The sequence below is a fragment of the Orbicella faveolata genome, unplaced genomic scaffold, assembly GCF_042242905.1.
Source record: "Orbicella faveolata isolate gen_17 unplaced genomic scaffold, um_ofav_v1 contig_35, whole genome shotgun sequence".
NCBI lineage: Eukaryota > Metazoa > Cnidaria > Anthozoa > Scleractinia > Merulinidae > Orbicella > Orbicella faveolata.
Window position 1 is genome coordinate 30,654,394 of NW_028301564.1, and position 17,339 is coordinate 30,671,732.

At 38.5% G+C, this 17,339-nt stretch overlaps 1 protein-coding gene across 1 annotated transcript; it reads right to left on the reverse strand.

Annotated features, from left to right (window-relative positions):
- Positions 1-265: 265 nt before the first annotated feature.
- LOC110050460 (uncharacterized) lies at positions 266-16,373 on the reverse strand. The gene is made up of 13 exons (XM_020756384.2): positions 15,767-16,373; positions 13,802-14,072; positions 9,956-10,096; positions 8,864-9,031; positions 8,471-8,611; positions 6,966-7,117; positions 5,720-5,913; positions 4,919-5,619; positions 4,278-4,418; positions 3,733-3,900; positions 2,980-3,120; positions 2,137-2,288; positions 266-1,463 (listed from the first exon to the last, which is right to left on the reverse strand). Exons 1-13 carry the CDS (start codon positions 16,180-16,182, stop codon positions 1,235-1,237), a joined length of 3,015 nt encoding a protein of 1,004 aa, XP_020612043.2. The 5' UTR covers positions 16,183-16,373; the 3' UTR covers positions 266-1,234.
- Between the last annotated feature and the right edge of the window lie 966 nt (positions 16,374-17,339).

Consider the following 17,339-nt stretch of genomic DNA (forward strand, 5'->3'; position numbering starts at 1 on the left):
ACTCAAAAGATCTAGACAGCTGCGAAATTTCAAGGTAATATACATACATTATGTAAATTATTCATTTTTCAACTAGGCGTCGTGCTCGGCGTAGCCGTCGTCGTTGGCTCCCCTCTAAGGGTGAGGGTCGTTTGTATGTGAATGTGAGTGAGTGTAAGTGTGTATATAGTAGAGTGGAGCTATACCACTTTAAAATCTCTATTTGGCAAGGGGAAGGATTTGAGGATTTGTAACAGACAGAGAAGAATAAATGTTTCATGAACACTTGCATTTACAGCATTTAATTCCAGTAAATAAGCGACTGAAGTTCAATATTTACAAAATAACATGGCTTAAACTCTTGAAATGAACGAGTATTTATATGCCTCCGAGATCTGAAAAAAAAAACAAACTACTCTACCGTCTAAGATATTCTGTACTGTACATTCCGTCACAGATTAACTGTAATAATTAACAAAATTTTAGGTTTCTTTTTCCCTCCCTGTGTCTCATCCTACTTTAAATCTGTACATATTAAGAGACATACACTCTTATTCTCGAGCTACACTAACAACTCTCAACAACCACTCCTCGCAGATTTTGCTGAAAACTGGAATGTCATCGCTTTAGGGTCCAATCTCTTTCTAGACCTTGTTACAAGTATACACGTGTGTACAGGTAGGTGGCTTGTACTTAAATAAATAGTAGTTTTGTTGTCATTATTCAAAAGCCGAGCAATTCTATCTTCGTTAAGCCACGGTGAGAGATCTAATTTTAATTAAACCTAGTGCACATAAGCAAAAACAAAAACGTTTGCTCATTCGTTAGCGTTCCGCTCATGTGAAAGGTGACGTTCCATCATGGCCTTAGTCGTTCAAAAAATATCATTTGCTGGATTTGCCTTAATAAACGAAAATATGGTGGATAGTTATGGACTAACCATAATGACAAGAGCAACGTTCCAGTCACAAGAACACTTTCAATCCGCCATATTGCCACACCAAGGTCACTTCAGAGCGGCCTCGTACATTGTTCAAAGTGAAGATAATTGAAACTCTCGTAGCTAGTAAGGTAATACAAAATACATGCCAGATTTGAACAGAATCTCTCAGATGCTGCGACTGGCCACAACTCCAATCTTGGACTAAGGCTTGTATTCTACAATATTTACGACTTGAAATTTTGATCAAAATGATTTGATCCTTTAAATCAACCTTTGTCTCCAGCGCTAACCAAGAATGTTCAGGAAGCTCTTTCACTCAACGAAGGCGCTCTCTTGGCAGGACGACTGTGTTCCCGTTATCTGCTGACATACTTCTTTGAGCCTGTCAAGACAAACTTTCCGTCTCTCCTTGTGGTCACAGAGACGCTCTGGGTAATCTACACCGATAATGCAGTTACTTGCCTTCTGCAAAGCTATGGGTGCCAGCCACGGTTCATGGATGTACTTCGTGGGCATAGTCTTGAGCTCTGGTACATATCTCCTGAAAGATCAATGTTAAACAACGTGTCATAAATAAACTAACGTGAGAATGCAGTATCCTATAGGTTATATCTATAGTTTCTGAAAGTTAAAATCACGAGAGGGAACTGGATCATCACGCTTTGAACTGATCTTTTCATGTAATAAATATTTGTTAAAGATCACGCATAGGAATCGATCGCAATTTGTTTAATTGTTTTAATGTAAATCTACTAGTCGTTCAAGGCTGTATTTAAGTCGAAAACTCAAGGGCCTTCAATGTCCAATCTTTCTGCTTAACTTTTAGCGCGAAAGTTCGCGCCACGGTCTGCTAAACTTCAAATGTTTGATGACCAATCATGCCACGTTTGACACCCAATTAGAGCTTTACATCACGTGTTCACGCTTAGGCCACTTAAAACTAATTACATAACAAATATTTCAGAAACTGTAAAATAGTACATGTTAACAAAGTTCGATTCTTAAGCTTCAGCATATTAAGCACAATTCTAGACTCAGATATTACAAACTTATCAAGTTACATCAACATGCACATTATAATCGTTATGTATGTTTCTTAAGTGCCTAAATTCGACAGAACATCACTCTAAAAACACCACCACACACAGTCATTAACTACAATAAGCCTTTATAGGGGCAGTTGTTTACATTCAAATGTTTACAATAGAATTTACCGAATAAAATTTCCGGATGGGTCAAGTTTCTTGCCAACATTAACCGGACAGTACCATGGAATCTGTCCATGAAAGAATGCACTGCAAGACACCCACAGCCAGTTACCAGCATTCAGGCTCCACTCTGAATCCAACTGTAGCTCCTCAAACAACTGAAACAGATTTTAGTTAACAGTTAAAAGAACTCATTTTACAGACCTATCATATGCAGAAAGTGAGTACTATGTTATCCTGTACTCACCTTTGAAACAAATGCAAAATATCTTTCTCTTACATAAATAACACTCTTCGTATTTAGTTATCAATCCGTTTGAAGAAACATCATGGTACTGCCGCGCCGCATGACAGACCCTGCCGTGCTAAGTAGTTGTGCCGAATTTAATCCATCCTGCCGAACTGAGTGGTTGTAAACGTCGTTCTACTGTCGCAATCAAGTCGAATTCAATTCTTAAATTTAGTTCGGTACGGCAGTAGCACGACGATTGGAATACTCAGGCTGTACGCCTAAGAACCATAGAAGGTTAACATCCACTGGAACACTGCAAGCATGTACAAGATGCAAGGAGATTCACTAACAGTCCAACTGAATGGCTCTTCCTGTGCAACTTTGCAGAACAATGTTTCCATTTCACATGACACTTTGCTCAAGGGTCTTGCAACTTGAATGTACACAAGTCGCCAAGTTCCATCCTCAGTGTGTTGATGAGTTCAACTCATTACTACTTCTAGCATTGTGTCAACAAACAGTGTACCGACTCAAATAGAACTTGGCAACTTACCCAAGCAAGTAACATTTGCCTGTAATATGCCATCAACAAACTGGGATAAACAAGACTCTCTCACCTTGAAACCCTCTTCCCAGCTGATCCAAAGACATCCCCTGGTCAAGAAACATCCAATTGCTTGGCGAGCCACATGGTGAATCCAGCCTTCAGTATGCAATTGCCGCACTATTGCATCAATCCAAGGGAAGCCTGTCAAGCCCTAAATTAGAGAAAAGTTGTAGAAACCTTTCAGACTCAAGAACAAAGACCAATAATATTAAATACATCTACTTGATAATTATATTGACGGTAATCATGACATCTACGTCATAGCACTTGCTGATTACCGTGAAGCACATTTCGTATCAGACATATAAGAAGTTTAAGACAATATATACCAAACACAAGACCCTGTTTTACTGTGTTTCCAAATGCCAAGAGAGTTGAAGAATACAACACACAGCACAGTATTTTTGAAAAATGTTGGGATGTTTGGTTTGAGAAGATACAAATATATCAAACACTACAAATATTGTTTCCAGACGTTTTCAAACATCAAAAGTTTGTCTCACTAACTCTGCTTTCTTCCTGACGTTTAGAAATGTGATGAACCACCTTCTAATGTTTGACGCAATGCTTTACATCAAGACAATATCTCTTTAAAATACACGTATATTATTAATATACACATAGGAACTATGATATTGACTTCCAAATGGACAGTTGAAAGTAAGCTGGTGCAGAAGTTACCACTGCACTGTACTTAGGCTACTATATGGTCTTGTCAGACAGGTTCAGTTACATGTACAGGGTGCTGTTAGTAGCTGCATACCTTTTTCCATGCCTCAAGGGCCTTCTCATTATTCTCCCATGTAATGTTCAGAGAAAGAGGATTGTCAACTGCTTTGTCCATGTTGGGATTCTGACTGGCAAGGGTAAAAAAAAATTCTCTCCAAACCAACTGCCTGTAGAGCGACAGTGGTGGGGGCTGGCACTTAACCTGAAAAAACAAAACGACAGACGGTAAATCCCATACAAAACATGTATTACTCACTTTAATTAACATCACCTCCCTCTACAATATCTGTGGCAAAAAAAAACTGCTTTTTAAACTTTCTAAAGATCACTTCCACCAATGTGAATAATTATGCATTTGTTGCCTGTATTATAGACACTGCATTTACTCTGTATCACAATTATTCGCTAGATGTTCCCAGATCGTGTATGTTTTTTATTTGTATGCCACCATTGAGCCACAATTACTAAAAGCAACCTAACAGCACATACTTAAGCTCTTCAATAGTACTCTTTCTTTTAGGTAGTTAGCATGATTGTTTTAAATTTTTGGCACTTGGGAACAGCACATTTCAGACTTACTTTCATATATGCTTTGGTTAATCGCATGTGGAAAAGCCTTGGAGACAGGCAACCAAATCGAAGGTAAGGACTCAGCTGCGTCCTTGATGGCTGCAATGCATCTAGTCCTTCTACTGATTTCTTCAAATTCCCTATGAGGACCTTGATAATAGTAGCAAAGAGATAAACAAGTTATCACAGTTGCTTAGACAGTTTAGTCCAAATTTGAGTATTAAATACCAGAAAACCTGTCCTCTGATCTGAAGAACAATCAGGTTCTTTAACAATTTTGTAGTAAATACCGGTACATATACATCACTATCAGCACAACATCAAATGTGATACTGTCACAACGAGCCGTAACTGGTTTAACTATTCCCTTTTTCATTCCCAGTCTAGTTCAGCAACATGGCATTCAGCCCTTTTCCCAATATTTTCTTTTTCTAAAATAAATGAATCAATTTCCCAGAAGCCAATCAATTCTCAGACTTTTCCTCTAACTGTGGAATGGAACAGGAAGCATCAAAGAATATGGCCGCAAGAGTTACCAATAAAAGGCTACATGTAGGTCTCAAGCAATACTGTGATGAAACAAATAGTTCTCAGGAACCAGTAAAACTCCTAGCAATTCCCATGAATTAATGTCAATATTGAAGCCTCACCTTTTCCTCAAGTTCAGTCAATCTTTTGATAGCCTCCCGCTCTCCACCAACCCACATTTCACCTGAAGTGACGTCACTCTCTTGAAAACCAAGCTCATTAAGGTGTGGAACACCAAATTTTGAGTTGTAATCACTGGACACTGGGCAAATGCATCCCTTGAACATTTCCTTGTTGACTGCATCTACAGGCTTTTCTGGAGGACCCATTTGCCTAACAACATTTTCAAATGTTTTAATCACCAAAGGTGCCTCCCCACCATTACTCTCAATAATTTTTTCTGGGTCATACAAAGTATGTGATGGTTTGGAAATCACTTCCACTCCATGTTCTTCTCCAAGGACTGCAACAGCCACATCTCTCCGTTGCCCAAATGGCTCAGTTTCGCATTCAAATGTCAGCTTGGAAACATTCCATTCTTGAAAAAGTTTCGGCAAAACATATGTTGGCTGTCCACGAATAACATGAAGCCTCGAGCCACACTCACGAAGACTCTTGTCAAGATCAGTTAAGCAGTCCAAGAGAAATTTCCAGCGATTAGCAGAAACATTGGCCGCTCTTGCACTCACTGGGTCAATGATGTAGACAGCATGAAATGTTCTACAGTTTACTAGTGCCTCACATAGAGAAGGATTGTCATGAAGCCTTAAATCCTTTCTGAACCAATGCATGGCATTGTGGCCCAGTCCCACATTAGAAGAAACTGCAAACAGAAGACGAGTGATGGTGAGTTTATTTAGTCTGTGCACAGCAGTAGTGGAAGTGAAATGTGTGCATACATGGACAACCCTTACAAAACTCACCCTTGCTCACAAGATTTTGATAAACTCCTCTCAGCCTATGAACACAATCTTGTCGTGCTTCCTGATGATTGATGACAGGCTGTGGATAATCAGCACCCACAATACAGTTGGCTGTCTTTTGTACTTCCAGTGGTGCTCTCCATGGTTCATATATAAATTCAGATGGAAAATCTTTCAACTCAGGGACATATTTCCTGGGAAAGAGAGAAAATAAAAGTTTGGATACTTGTTCGAGATAGACAAAAACATAAGTATATAATGCAAACTAAACAAACAAACAAACAAAAAAAACTGAGTATCAAGGTTCAGCTACTGCACTGATCAGTTCTCAACATGCCACAAAATTAGAACTTGACCTCAACCAACAAAAGCTGCCTGTTTCCCTTCCAGTATGGTCAACAGTGCTGGTCAAAGGTATTTACCCGTTGGCACACAGCAACCCTTGTCCTTACTGAAGGGTTCTGCTATAGAGGAATTCCATAAAACAAAACAAGCACTACAACGCAACTCTACCACAGTGGAGCTCATAAACTCAGATCAAGCAGGGAACAGTGAGATCAAAGTTGAGTGAAGACACCACTGGTCAAGCAACTGAAAAGTGCCAGGTTGGATGAATGGTGCCAATTAAAAGCACTTCCGTTGGTTACTGAAAAATTTTTACAAATACAGATAAAAAATATACTGTTACAGTGTATTTACTGAAACCAGGCCAACCAGACAATGAAAATCAATCAGATGGCAGAACTGAAACAATAGATTCCAACATTTTAAAATCCAGTCAATCAAATGCCTGGTACAGAACAAAGAAATCTCAACTTGCTCGAAGTGTTGCTTACGTGTTGAGCCCAAACTGTTAGTACTTTTGCGTGCTTGAATTGAATTATAGGCTGCACTTTCCATGGGGTAGTTGGTTGGTTTAGAAATCCTTTTAATGCCACGCAAACAATCATGCCCTTGTGACATCAAATATTCTCACCAAGGTGCAAAGAATGAAAAAACATTTGCTACTGTTGTTAATGCACATGAAACCAAAAGCAACAATAGCCTATTCAAACTCTAACATGTCTCACCATTAACAGTGGCATCCCTCACCCTGACAAACTTAGGTAAAAACCTGGGTAAAATTTTGGCACGCCACATATATTGTGGCGATGGCCATCAATCTGCAAATCGACCCATGCAAATGGGGCCTTGTGGGTAACTACTTTTGACCAGTACTGAATACCATTTATTGGCATGTGTTTACCTCACAAAGTTGCCTTGTGGGTCTAAATGTTCTCCTAAGCCAACTGGACACATCCACTGAGGATGCTTTGCAAAAAATGCACTGCAAGACAACCACATCCAGTTTCCAGCATTGATACACCACTCTGCATCCAGCAAGAACTTCTCGAATATCTGAAACAGACATCAACTTCAATGTAACATCTACAACATGACATGAACAATGAATTTAGCCATCATTTTACTTGCACAATTAATTAAGCTATTTCCCAGAAAGGCTGACTTATTTCCTTTGAACACACATATCCTTGCTATGATAATTGACGGGCTTTGTGCAAAAAGGGCGTATGTGACATTTTGGGCCAATTTTTATTTTTTGCAGGATCGGGCTAAGTTTTGGCAGACTGACTTGTTTTGACATGAAAAGCATCGTCACGTAATTGTTTTTGTTGATTTGCGCTTTGTTTTCGAGAAATAACGTATGCAAAAAAAACTCAGTTTTCCGAGCGGCATCTTTTGGAGCGAATCCTTCCAAGGTGGATTTTGACATGGCACAAACTTAAACAGTTACTTTCAGCAGCTTCAACAGCACAGTTTTTTTTAAATAAATGTTTTGATATTTGAAAGAAGCAGAGAAATAGACCGGAAAAAAAAATTGACCGACCTTGTATCGAACTGGTGTCACGACAAAATGAACTCGCATCTGGCCAGTTCAGCGCCTTATTCGCCTGCGCTAACTAAGCATCAGTAAGAGAATTGCGTAATTATATGAATAATAAAACTAGCGGCAAATACCATGCTTCGGTGACTTCATCATTTAGCAAAACAAAGGTTTCTTTTGTTTTTCGCTCAACAAAAAGATCTCCATAAGATACCCTTAGAAAACTGAGTTTTTTTGCATACGTTATTTCTCGAAAACAAAGCGCAAATCAACAAAAACAATTATGCAACAATGCTTTTCATGTCAAAACAAGTCAGTCTGCCAAAAAATAGCTCGATCCTGCAAAAAATAAAAATCAGCCCAAAACGTCACATACGCCCTTTTTTGCACGAAACCCTTCAACTGGAATAGCTCAGACTGTAAATTTCTTACACTCTTCAGTATCACAAAACCACAATTCAGGGCATGCAGCAACCCTTACTCCAAATGTCATATTTTCCCTCCAAACCGGTTTAATTCTGTAATCCTTTCTGCTTGTCGTGGGGTAATGCTGCTTTCTGGTTACTAAAATGCATGTTTGCTGATTACAAAGTATGGGAGACAGAATATCAGGTCTTATTGTTTACCACAGCATCTCTTGCAGCAAGAAACCTGGGAAAAACCTGCCACACAGCCTCATTGCTGGGCTGAGAAAAGGGCATCAATATGTGTTATAAACCATCCTGACCACCACACCACTGGCAAATGGGTAACAACTTTTTAGTATTCCTATAAATCTAGAGGTGTTCACTAACATTTACCCCTGTAAGCCAGTTATAAACTCTCTGAAGATATCAAGGGGCAAGACTGAATGACTTCACACATACTTTGAATCCTTCTTCCCAGCATATCCAGAGAGCTCCTCTGGTCAGGAAACATCCAACGGCTTGTCGAGCGAGATGGTGAATCCATCCTTCTGAAACCAGCTGACGCATGATGGCATCTATCCATGGGAAACCAGTCTTGCCCTAAACAAATTGTACTACTGAAATCACAACCATCACAGGCACCAACCTCCATGAATAAACACAGCCACACATATGCTGAAACAAAGCTAAGTTTTACAATTTTCACAAACTTTGTAATGTTTTCAAGGTACATGTAATGAAAGTTTTTATCTTTATCACATAAAAGATGATTTCTAGTCCACACTGAAAATGTCAGCTAATTGATTAGAAACTTTTCATTTACTGCAGCCTAAGTTTTATATCAACTCTTACCTGTTTAAATCGCTCCAGTTGATCAGCGTGTTCTTCCCATGGAAATTGTAAACAAAGGGAGTTGTTTCTCATCTTGTCAAAGTTAGGGTGTCTGCTAGCCACAACGAAAAAGAACTCTCGCCACAGGAGTGGCTGGTGAACTGACAAAGGGGCAGATTTGCCATGCGCCTACAAAACAATCACAGACCCATAAAAATGCATTTAAAAATAAATTAGAAACAGACAACAGTACAAGCAACAAGGATTCCAGTATTACTTGACTTGCCCAATTTTACAGCAATGTTGCACTATCTCTATGTTGTAGCATCACTGTTTAGCATTACTGGTGTATAACAGCTGAGCACAGTTACAACATTTGAAGTGTTGTTCATGCTTCTCACAAAGGCCGATATTCAATTGGAAATATTTTGAAATGATATTGGAATAGTTTTCAATGCACAAAAAAGGGATGAAAGCATTCTGTGTTCAAACATGCATATGTTGAAAGCCTTGGAAAAAAAAATACAATGGTACAATGCTACAGTATTATCCTTAAAAAGCCTTGATTTTGGTGAGCTGATTAATACTTTCCCACAAAAAAAAAAAGCCTTCAGGTGTAACAATAGCAAAAGGTTTCACCCTTTGTCAAACTACACAAAGGGTGCATCTAAAATTTTACTTGCTCGTATTATGTGCACTTTCCCTAAAAAAACTTGTTACTTTATACATAACACGCTAGTTCTCGACTGTCGGTCAACAAACGGCCGACAGTCAGCTGACAAACAGCCGGCAGGTTGTTTTGGGAGCTGTTCTTCACAATTACTGAGTTCACAGCATGTAGGGTGTACATGTGCAAGTCTGAAATCTGCCTTTTGCATTTCAAAAGTTTGCAAATTGACACCATTATAGCATGATTTTATGCTTTCAATGTGAAGATCTCTCAAAGATCCTTTTGGTGTCCAAATTTGAAATAAATTGGCCAAATATTAAGGTTATTATAACATTTTGTGCCATATGGCACTATCGGTACTTGAAGGGTTATAGCAGAACTTCTCAAGTTTAAGTCTTAGCACACATTGCAATGTCAAACCCGCATTTTATACCAAAACTCACCTCCTTGTAAACCTGGTTCATTCTGTGAAAGAGGTATTTCACTGACAGACATCCAAATCGCAAATAAGGACTTAACTTTGAAGACTTAGGAAACGGTGAATTTGTCTCTTGTTGAGCACCGTATGCAACAGGTTCTACAACCTGTAATAGAAAAGTACCTACATGTAAGACAAGAACTGATGATATTTTACACGTACTATGTTTCTTAGTTCTCAAGAAGCTAAATGCGATCCAAGGAGAGTACAACATGGCACCTGACGGGGTGCAGAAAAAATATCCAAAAAACCGGATATTTTAGGAGAAATGCGGAAAGATGTGTCAATTTACATGTATGTGCAAAACACAATAGATTATGCAGAAAGTTCATCAGTTAACAACATCAATAACAAACCCTTTCCTGTGTAATGAACAACAGTGAAACGAAAAGCACTTCAGAGACTTACCCACAATTTAAGCTCTTTAACAGAATAAACTTACTAAACATCATACCCGCCAAATTTGACAATTTATACTTGATCTGTTTTTGAGTTTTTTTTTTTTGTAAAAAAAATACCTCTTAGACGGCGCATCGGGTATGTTATAAATAAAGTGCCTTTATTGTTCAAAAGATAAATTACATATCTTATGTTACATTTAAAAATAACAATGTTAATGGGCTACAATCTGTCTCTAAATAAGATAGATATTTACATGGAAACAAGTACAACAATTGAATACAAAAAGTACACTATTTACAAAGCTACATTGTACTAAAAAACTATCCTATTAAAGAATGTATTCTTGAAACGGTCCGAGTGAATGGCGGGCATTGCGGAAGATTTATTCCTTATGGACGGGTCAATGGATGAGTGAGAGATGTATGTATGTTGCACCAATCAGATTGGATCTACTATAAACAGCCAATCGAATTTGTTGTAAAGGTAAGTGGTATATGACAAGATTTGATCCGGACACAGTTAAGAACAGCCATATTTATTCTTCTATAAAAGAGGAGGAAGTCTCCATATATTGGGCTTACTTCGACATTTTCTGTGGGTTAGGTTGACGATTTTAGCTACGAACGAGATGAGCCTCCAGGTTTGAAACAGTTCGTGAGTTAGTAATATGCAAATACAACGAGATATTTTTATTCTTAGTTACAAAGGTAACTTGATACTTTTGTTTTTCACAAGGAGTAAATTCAATTAGAGGTCACGAATCGTCGCTTCTAGTTCTTACGACATGGTTTAGAGGAGACGAGACTATTTAGATTTGAAAAAGTTCTAACCACAATAGTCAGTACAGGTGATGATTGTTTTGTTCGTGTTGCATGCAAATATAATGAGATATTTTCATTTTTTAGTTACAAAGGGTAATTTGACACTCTTGTTTTCCACAAGGAATTAAATTCAATTACAGCTGACGAATCGTCACCACTCTTTCCCACAAGATGTTTGCTATCTTTAGTTACAAATGGTAACTTAACACTTTTGTTTTCTATATGGGAGTAAATTCAATTAGAGCTGATGAGTTATCGGCTATTGTTCCCAGGATATTAAACAAAATAAACGGCACGCAATGCATGCAGAAGCGATGATGTTTAAAAATTGTTCCTAGAAAATTGGAACATGAGCAGACAAACTGATTCCTAAACTTTTGGGTTAGAAATTTTAGGGGTTTACGTTTAGGGTAGTCCATTGGTGGTTCATTCCAGTAGTTCATGTACCAGGTCCATCTTGTTAGTCCATGTACTAGGGGTCAGCAAAATGTACCAACCCAAATAAAAAGCACTCCGCTGAAAAGTTCCTCTCTCTGAAATCAACACCTTATTATCTTTTAAGATATTTGGCAAAGCTAATTACCTCACCGGAAATTAATTTGTTGTTTTAACCATATACTTGTCCAAGAGAAAATAATTTTCTCTTGACTTGTCATATCGCGTGTGCGACCCGCTTGTCTATCTAAAATTGTATGTATCGAAGATATGTTATTATGAGTTTGCCCGTGAGCACAAATTTATCCGACTCTGTATAAACCAAAATCCACCCCCAAATCTTTGTTTAAAAGCTGAAATTAACAGCACTCCACTGATCCTACAACCAGCAAAGGAAAGCCGCAAAGTACAAGTTTCTCTCTCGGAAATCGACACTTTATTATCTTTAAAGATACTTGGCAGCGCTAATTACCTCACAGAAAATTAATTTATTGCTAACTGTATACTTGTCATCAATGAACATTGTATTGTCTTTACCCTGACAAAACGATTATGGATTGTTTAATCACAACCACTCTTTTGTTGACAGAAAACATAAAACAGCACATTTCCAAAACTTCATAAAAAACTGAAAACTGCAAATGAATCGTACCCTGACTTCATTATCACTACTGTAAACTGTATATTTCAGTGCTCATACAATGCTCATTCAATTCACTTCAACACTGGCAAAAGTACAACTGCACTACCAATCCGAAAATTTTATGTAGACCCTTCAGCTATCGCGTGTGTGACTTGCTTGTCTATCTAAATTTGTATGTACGGACGATATGTTCTTATTACGAGTTTGCCAGTGAGCGCAAATTTATCCGACACTGTTTAAACCAAAATCAACCCCCAAATCTTCATTTAAAAGCTGAAATTAAAAGCACTCCACTGATCCTACAAACAACTGCACAGGAAACCCACAAAGGAATGTTACTCTCTCTGAAATTGACACCTTGTTATCTTTAAAAATATTTGGCAACACTAATTACCTCACCAGAAATTAATTTGTTGTTTTAACTGTATCCTTGTCATATCGATTAAAAACAGTCTGCTGATCCTACAAACGGCAAAGGAAAGCTGCAAAGCCTTCACCTATCACCTGTGCGACTTACTTGTCTATCTAAACTTGCATGTATGGAGGATATGTTCTTACTATGAGTTTGCTGTGAACGCAAGTTTATCCGATACTGTTTAAACCAAAATCCACCCCTAAATCTTCTTCAATTAAAAGCACTCCGCTGAACCTACAAACGGCAAAGGAAAGCAGCAAAAGAACTCCCAGAGTGCATTTTGCTTTCACAGGGGGATAAAAAGTGCATGAGATAAGCGCACGGACATAAGCGCGACAAACTACGCGAAATCACTATCCAAAGGAATGCATGCCTGCCAGCATGAAGCGATTACGTCATTGCTTAAAAAAGCTTTCATTTATGGATGTTTCTTACGTCTCTGCAGTAGCAGTTTATTTTTATTTGATGGGCATTTTATGACATTCTTCTCAGTCCGATATTTTTAAAGGTACTGCGTGGCACCAAGTTAAAGTGAAATTTAATTAAATCAGACTTTCAATGTGTCAGAGAGGTTTTTTCCCCCTATCTTTCTATTTTCGGTGTAGTAGTGTTGTTGTGTTGTGTTGTGTAAAAAGGGTAAACTTGCGACTCGTATAAAACGCGAAAAGGTCTCTTAACTTGAGTATTTTTTAGCAAAAATTCCTCTTGGGGGTTGGAAGGGCTCTGTGATCAGTGAGTGAAGGGGTTATGCATATGCACGTGTCACACCAATCACAGTGTGGATTTTATCAAAGAATGAATCAAAGGAAAAAAATAAGATGGTATCTACATTAATCTGGAGACGTATCAGATTACTGTAGCTTGTTCAGTCAAACATTTTATGGCTTACTGTTTAGCTATCTTACCATTACCGATGTAACATTGCAAGTTCATCATAAATTCCCAGTTTCATTCTTGCTGTACAACGCAACCAAAAGAACTTGTCAAATTAACCAAATCATTACTGTAAACAGCTCCATAAATGCTCCTATCTCCAAGACTTCACAAAAAAAAAATTGTGTCACCTGATAAATGGAAACATTAACTAGTACACACCTTCTTCTCCAAAAGTGCAAGCCTTTTAAGAGCCTCTTTCTCTCCACCAACCCAATCCTCCTGTTCATGCTCTTCCTCATCCAACTCAAGGGCATCGTACTGCGGTACTCCATAAATCTGATCATGATTATCTTTAACAGGAGTCTTACAATTTTCAAACATATCCTGGTCAACATCAGGGGCACAGCTGGCTGGAGTGCCAAGCTTGTTTATGAGGCACTCAAATTGTTTAAATGTAACTGGGACATTTCCATGATTCAACTCAATAACCCTATAATGAGAATTAAAGATTTGAGTCATTTATTTTTAAGAAAGCCCTAAGTAAGATTTAACAAAGGCTCTCCTAAGGCAGCTTATGATATTTGAAACAGACAAACCCATATCATACATATGACAAGGGGGATAAAAAAGATCTAGATGAAACCCAAGCAGACATTTTGTTCACAATGGTTAAGCAAATGTTGCCCCTCTCAAGAAATACCCTGATCAGCAGAATTACCAACCAAAAAAGGTAATGAACCATTGAGTGACTGACTGACCAGGCGGGTGAATTGTATCTTCCCCAACTAACTGCTAAAACTCCCTCTTCAAGTTTCCACAGTTTATTTCTTAAAGAGAAACTAAATAAATGTTGCAAAAGTTCTATCAAGTAATAAGTGAAAAAGAAACAGATGAATTGAACCACAATTGTCTTTATTTAACACCATGCTGTCCAGCCCATGCTTTGCAAACTGCATGTAGCTGCAGATAAACAATCTGTTTCGGAATAGTTGTAAACCTGTCAACCCTCACATTATGTTTTTTTGGCAATAAATAGCTTGCTGAGACTAATTAATTTTCAGCAATAGACTCTGGAACTGTACAAACAGCAAAAGATCAATGCTTGGCAGTTATTCATTAGACAAATATTTTCAATTTGATGAGTACGTAACCAACCCACGTCAGTGCAGTGTTCCCAATTATAGTTTTCAGCCAATCACAGCACAGCATATATTGCCGACAGTCTCTCATGAACAGTTTGAACAGAGGTAAGGCTTATTTAACCAGTGTTTTAAATTCATTCCTCCCAGGTTGTGGATAGTGGCTAATCAAGTGATTCTGTGGTTGCAAGCAGAGGTTTGCTCTTGCCTTTCATGATCAGCAGGCAGAAAGAAAAGGGAATCTCTGTCTCGCAGAATATGAAGGTTGCAATAAGTTACTTGACCTAAACATCTTTATTACAAAGAGCAGTCCCTCTTTTTTTAAGTGGAAAGAGCAATTGATGAAAGGAGCAGCATTTTCTAGAATTTCTTAAAAAGAGGACAACTTCGCAAAGTTAACGCAAATATCCAAAGAGTTCTCATAGTTGAGTTTTTCTCTCTGATTTTACGCACGGAATGTCTGGAATTTTTTGGTTGAATGGTTCGTATTTCAGAAATTCAACAATTCCTTGACTTTATGAAAGAGTTTCCTAGGAAATTCTCCTTACATTAGCCCCACTCCAAAAGTTCTTTAAGTTTGAGTCGAGCTAAAAGCCCTCCAAAAAACCACTTTTCACGTTTACGGAAAGTCGGATCCTAGCAAGCTTATACCGTTCCGATGACGGTTCAACAATGACCGGAAACCGAATATTTTTAACCCTACCGCCATCTCATTCGGTTAGCTAGCTCATTTTGGGAAATCTCTTAATTTTATTGAGGTCATCCTAGCCAGTTCCTTCGGACAAATAGTAAGTAACCTCATACTAAGCCTATGTCGAACCAATAACTCAAGGCCTGACCATGAGAAGTTAAGCTTGTGTAAGGTGTATGCAACCGCCGGAACAACAGACAACTAAAATTACCCGAGCACTGCCATCATTAAATTAATAAAAAACACTAGCCATCAAGGTGAAAAATATGCTTCAAAAATCAAATTAGGCTGAATGTAAGACTATAAGCAGAAACGGTTTAGACAAAAAGATTTTAAGCTTAACTACCCACTTACTCGTCAATGTCGTAAAGAGTGTGCGATGAGGATACCAGAACTTCAACTCCTTGTGATTCAAGCAAACGTTTCACCGAGTCGTCTCGTCTTTGAGGGAAAGGTTCACCGTCGTATTCATATGTTACCCTTGTAATATCCCACTGCTTAATTAATTTCGGAAAGACATCAATCGGTTGTCCCCGCACGATGAATAGACGGGAGTTGAATCTTCGCAGACTACTGTCCAAGTCAAGTAAGCAATCCAAAAGAAATCGCCACTTGTTTCTCGATATATTTATCTCGTTTAAAGAGTCAACGTCGAGAAAAAACACTGCTCTAAAAGTAGAACTTCCATGTATTGCCTGGCGAAGCGACGGATTGTCGTGCAACCTAAGGCCCTTCCTGAACCAGTGAAGTGAGTTCACGTTTGCATCCATGTTTTCTACCTCGGACTGAAAGGAAGCTGTAACATGCTAAGTCACAAAGTTAGTCGCATCCAAAGTAATACCCGTAGTATACGATCACGGCCATGACCTCGATTTACGTTCCACACCAAACTAGAACCTCAGAACCATAGCACTTGCTTTAGGGTACGACAAGCGGAGTCGCGTTTCTTGTTGAATAACATCTATCTGTATGGCCGGACACGTGAAATCCCAGACGGTTCTTTCCAACACAGTCTGTGATTGGTCATCAGCGTTTATTCAATAGATAACCATTTCTGATTGGATAAACATCCTCAACCGTGTGGAACGTGTACTCGACTGTACTCGTGAGCTCACACACGAGTCATGAACCTAAACCTGGTGCTACCCGGCGGTGGGGAGCGGGGGGGTACTCCCTTACAAAGGCTACATAGGTATGTGCGGCCCCAAAGGGGATGGTTTTTCAGTCATTTTGCTCATAAATTGGGTATTTGGTCTTAAATAGGGTATGGTTTTGGTACTCTATTCTTGAATTGGGTATGTTGTTGAAGAACCCATAAACTGCAAGGGACCGCATACGATAAACGCTGAAGAAGCTACTTTTTCATCGTTCTTGATAAGACCATAAACAAAAGCTTTAAAGCCCTTGAAAAATTATGTTTAGGGCAACTGTGTCAGCCGCAACGGTCATAAACAGGGTATCAAATTTTTGGTCGGGTCATAAATAGGGTAGGGAAAATCGCAGATTTTGGTCATAAATAGGGTAAGGGTTTTGGGAAGCGGGCCGCACACTTAGATGGAATGGGCAAATACTCAATCGAAGAACTTTATCCATTATTCAGTGTGAAGCAGCCCTACATAATTAACTAGAAGTTACTTGCAGGCACTAGGCTGGCGTGGAAGCAAGTGTCGAACTTTATGCAGACTTAATAAATTTTAAAAATTGATGGCTGTCCGCACTGTTGATGATTTGCTTTGTTATAAGAAATGATGACAAATACATAAAAATGGATGGACATATTCATAAGTAAATAATCTAACTAATAAATAATAAAATGACTTGTCAGATAAGGAAAGTGGCAGGGGTGTTTTACTGGTAGCCTGCACGTAGCTTAACTGACGGCTTCAACCAAGCTTGAAGTAAACTGCTCTCATTTCTAAGTGGCCTT

Excerpts from the sequence above, each read along its gene's own strand:
- LOC110050460 (XM_020756384.2), bottom strand. The coding sequence starts at position 16,182 with ATGGATGCAAACGTGAACTCACTTCACTGGTTCAGGAAGGGCCTTAGG. Across the intron at positions 3,901-4,277 it reads TAACCAAAGCATATATGAAA|GTTAAGTGCCAGCCCCCACC; the intron begins GTAAGTCTGAAA and ends TTGTTTTTTCAG. Across the intron at positions 1,464-2,136 it reads CCATCCGGAAATTTTATTCG|GAGATATGTACCAGAGCTCA; the intron begins GTAAATTCTATT and ends TTGATCTTTCAG.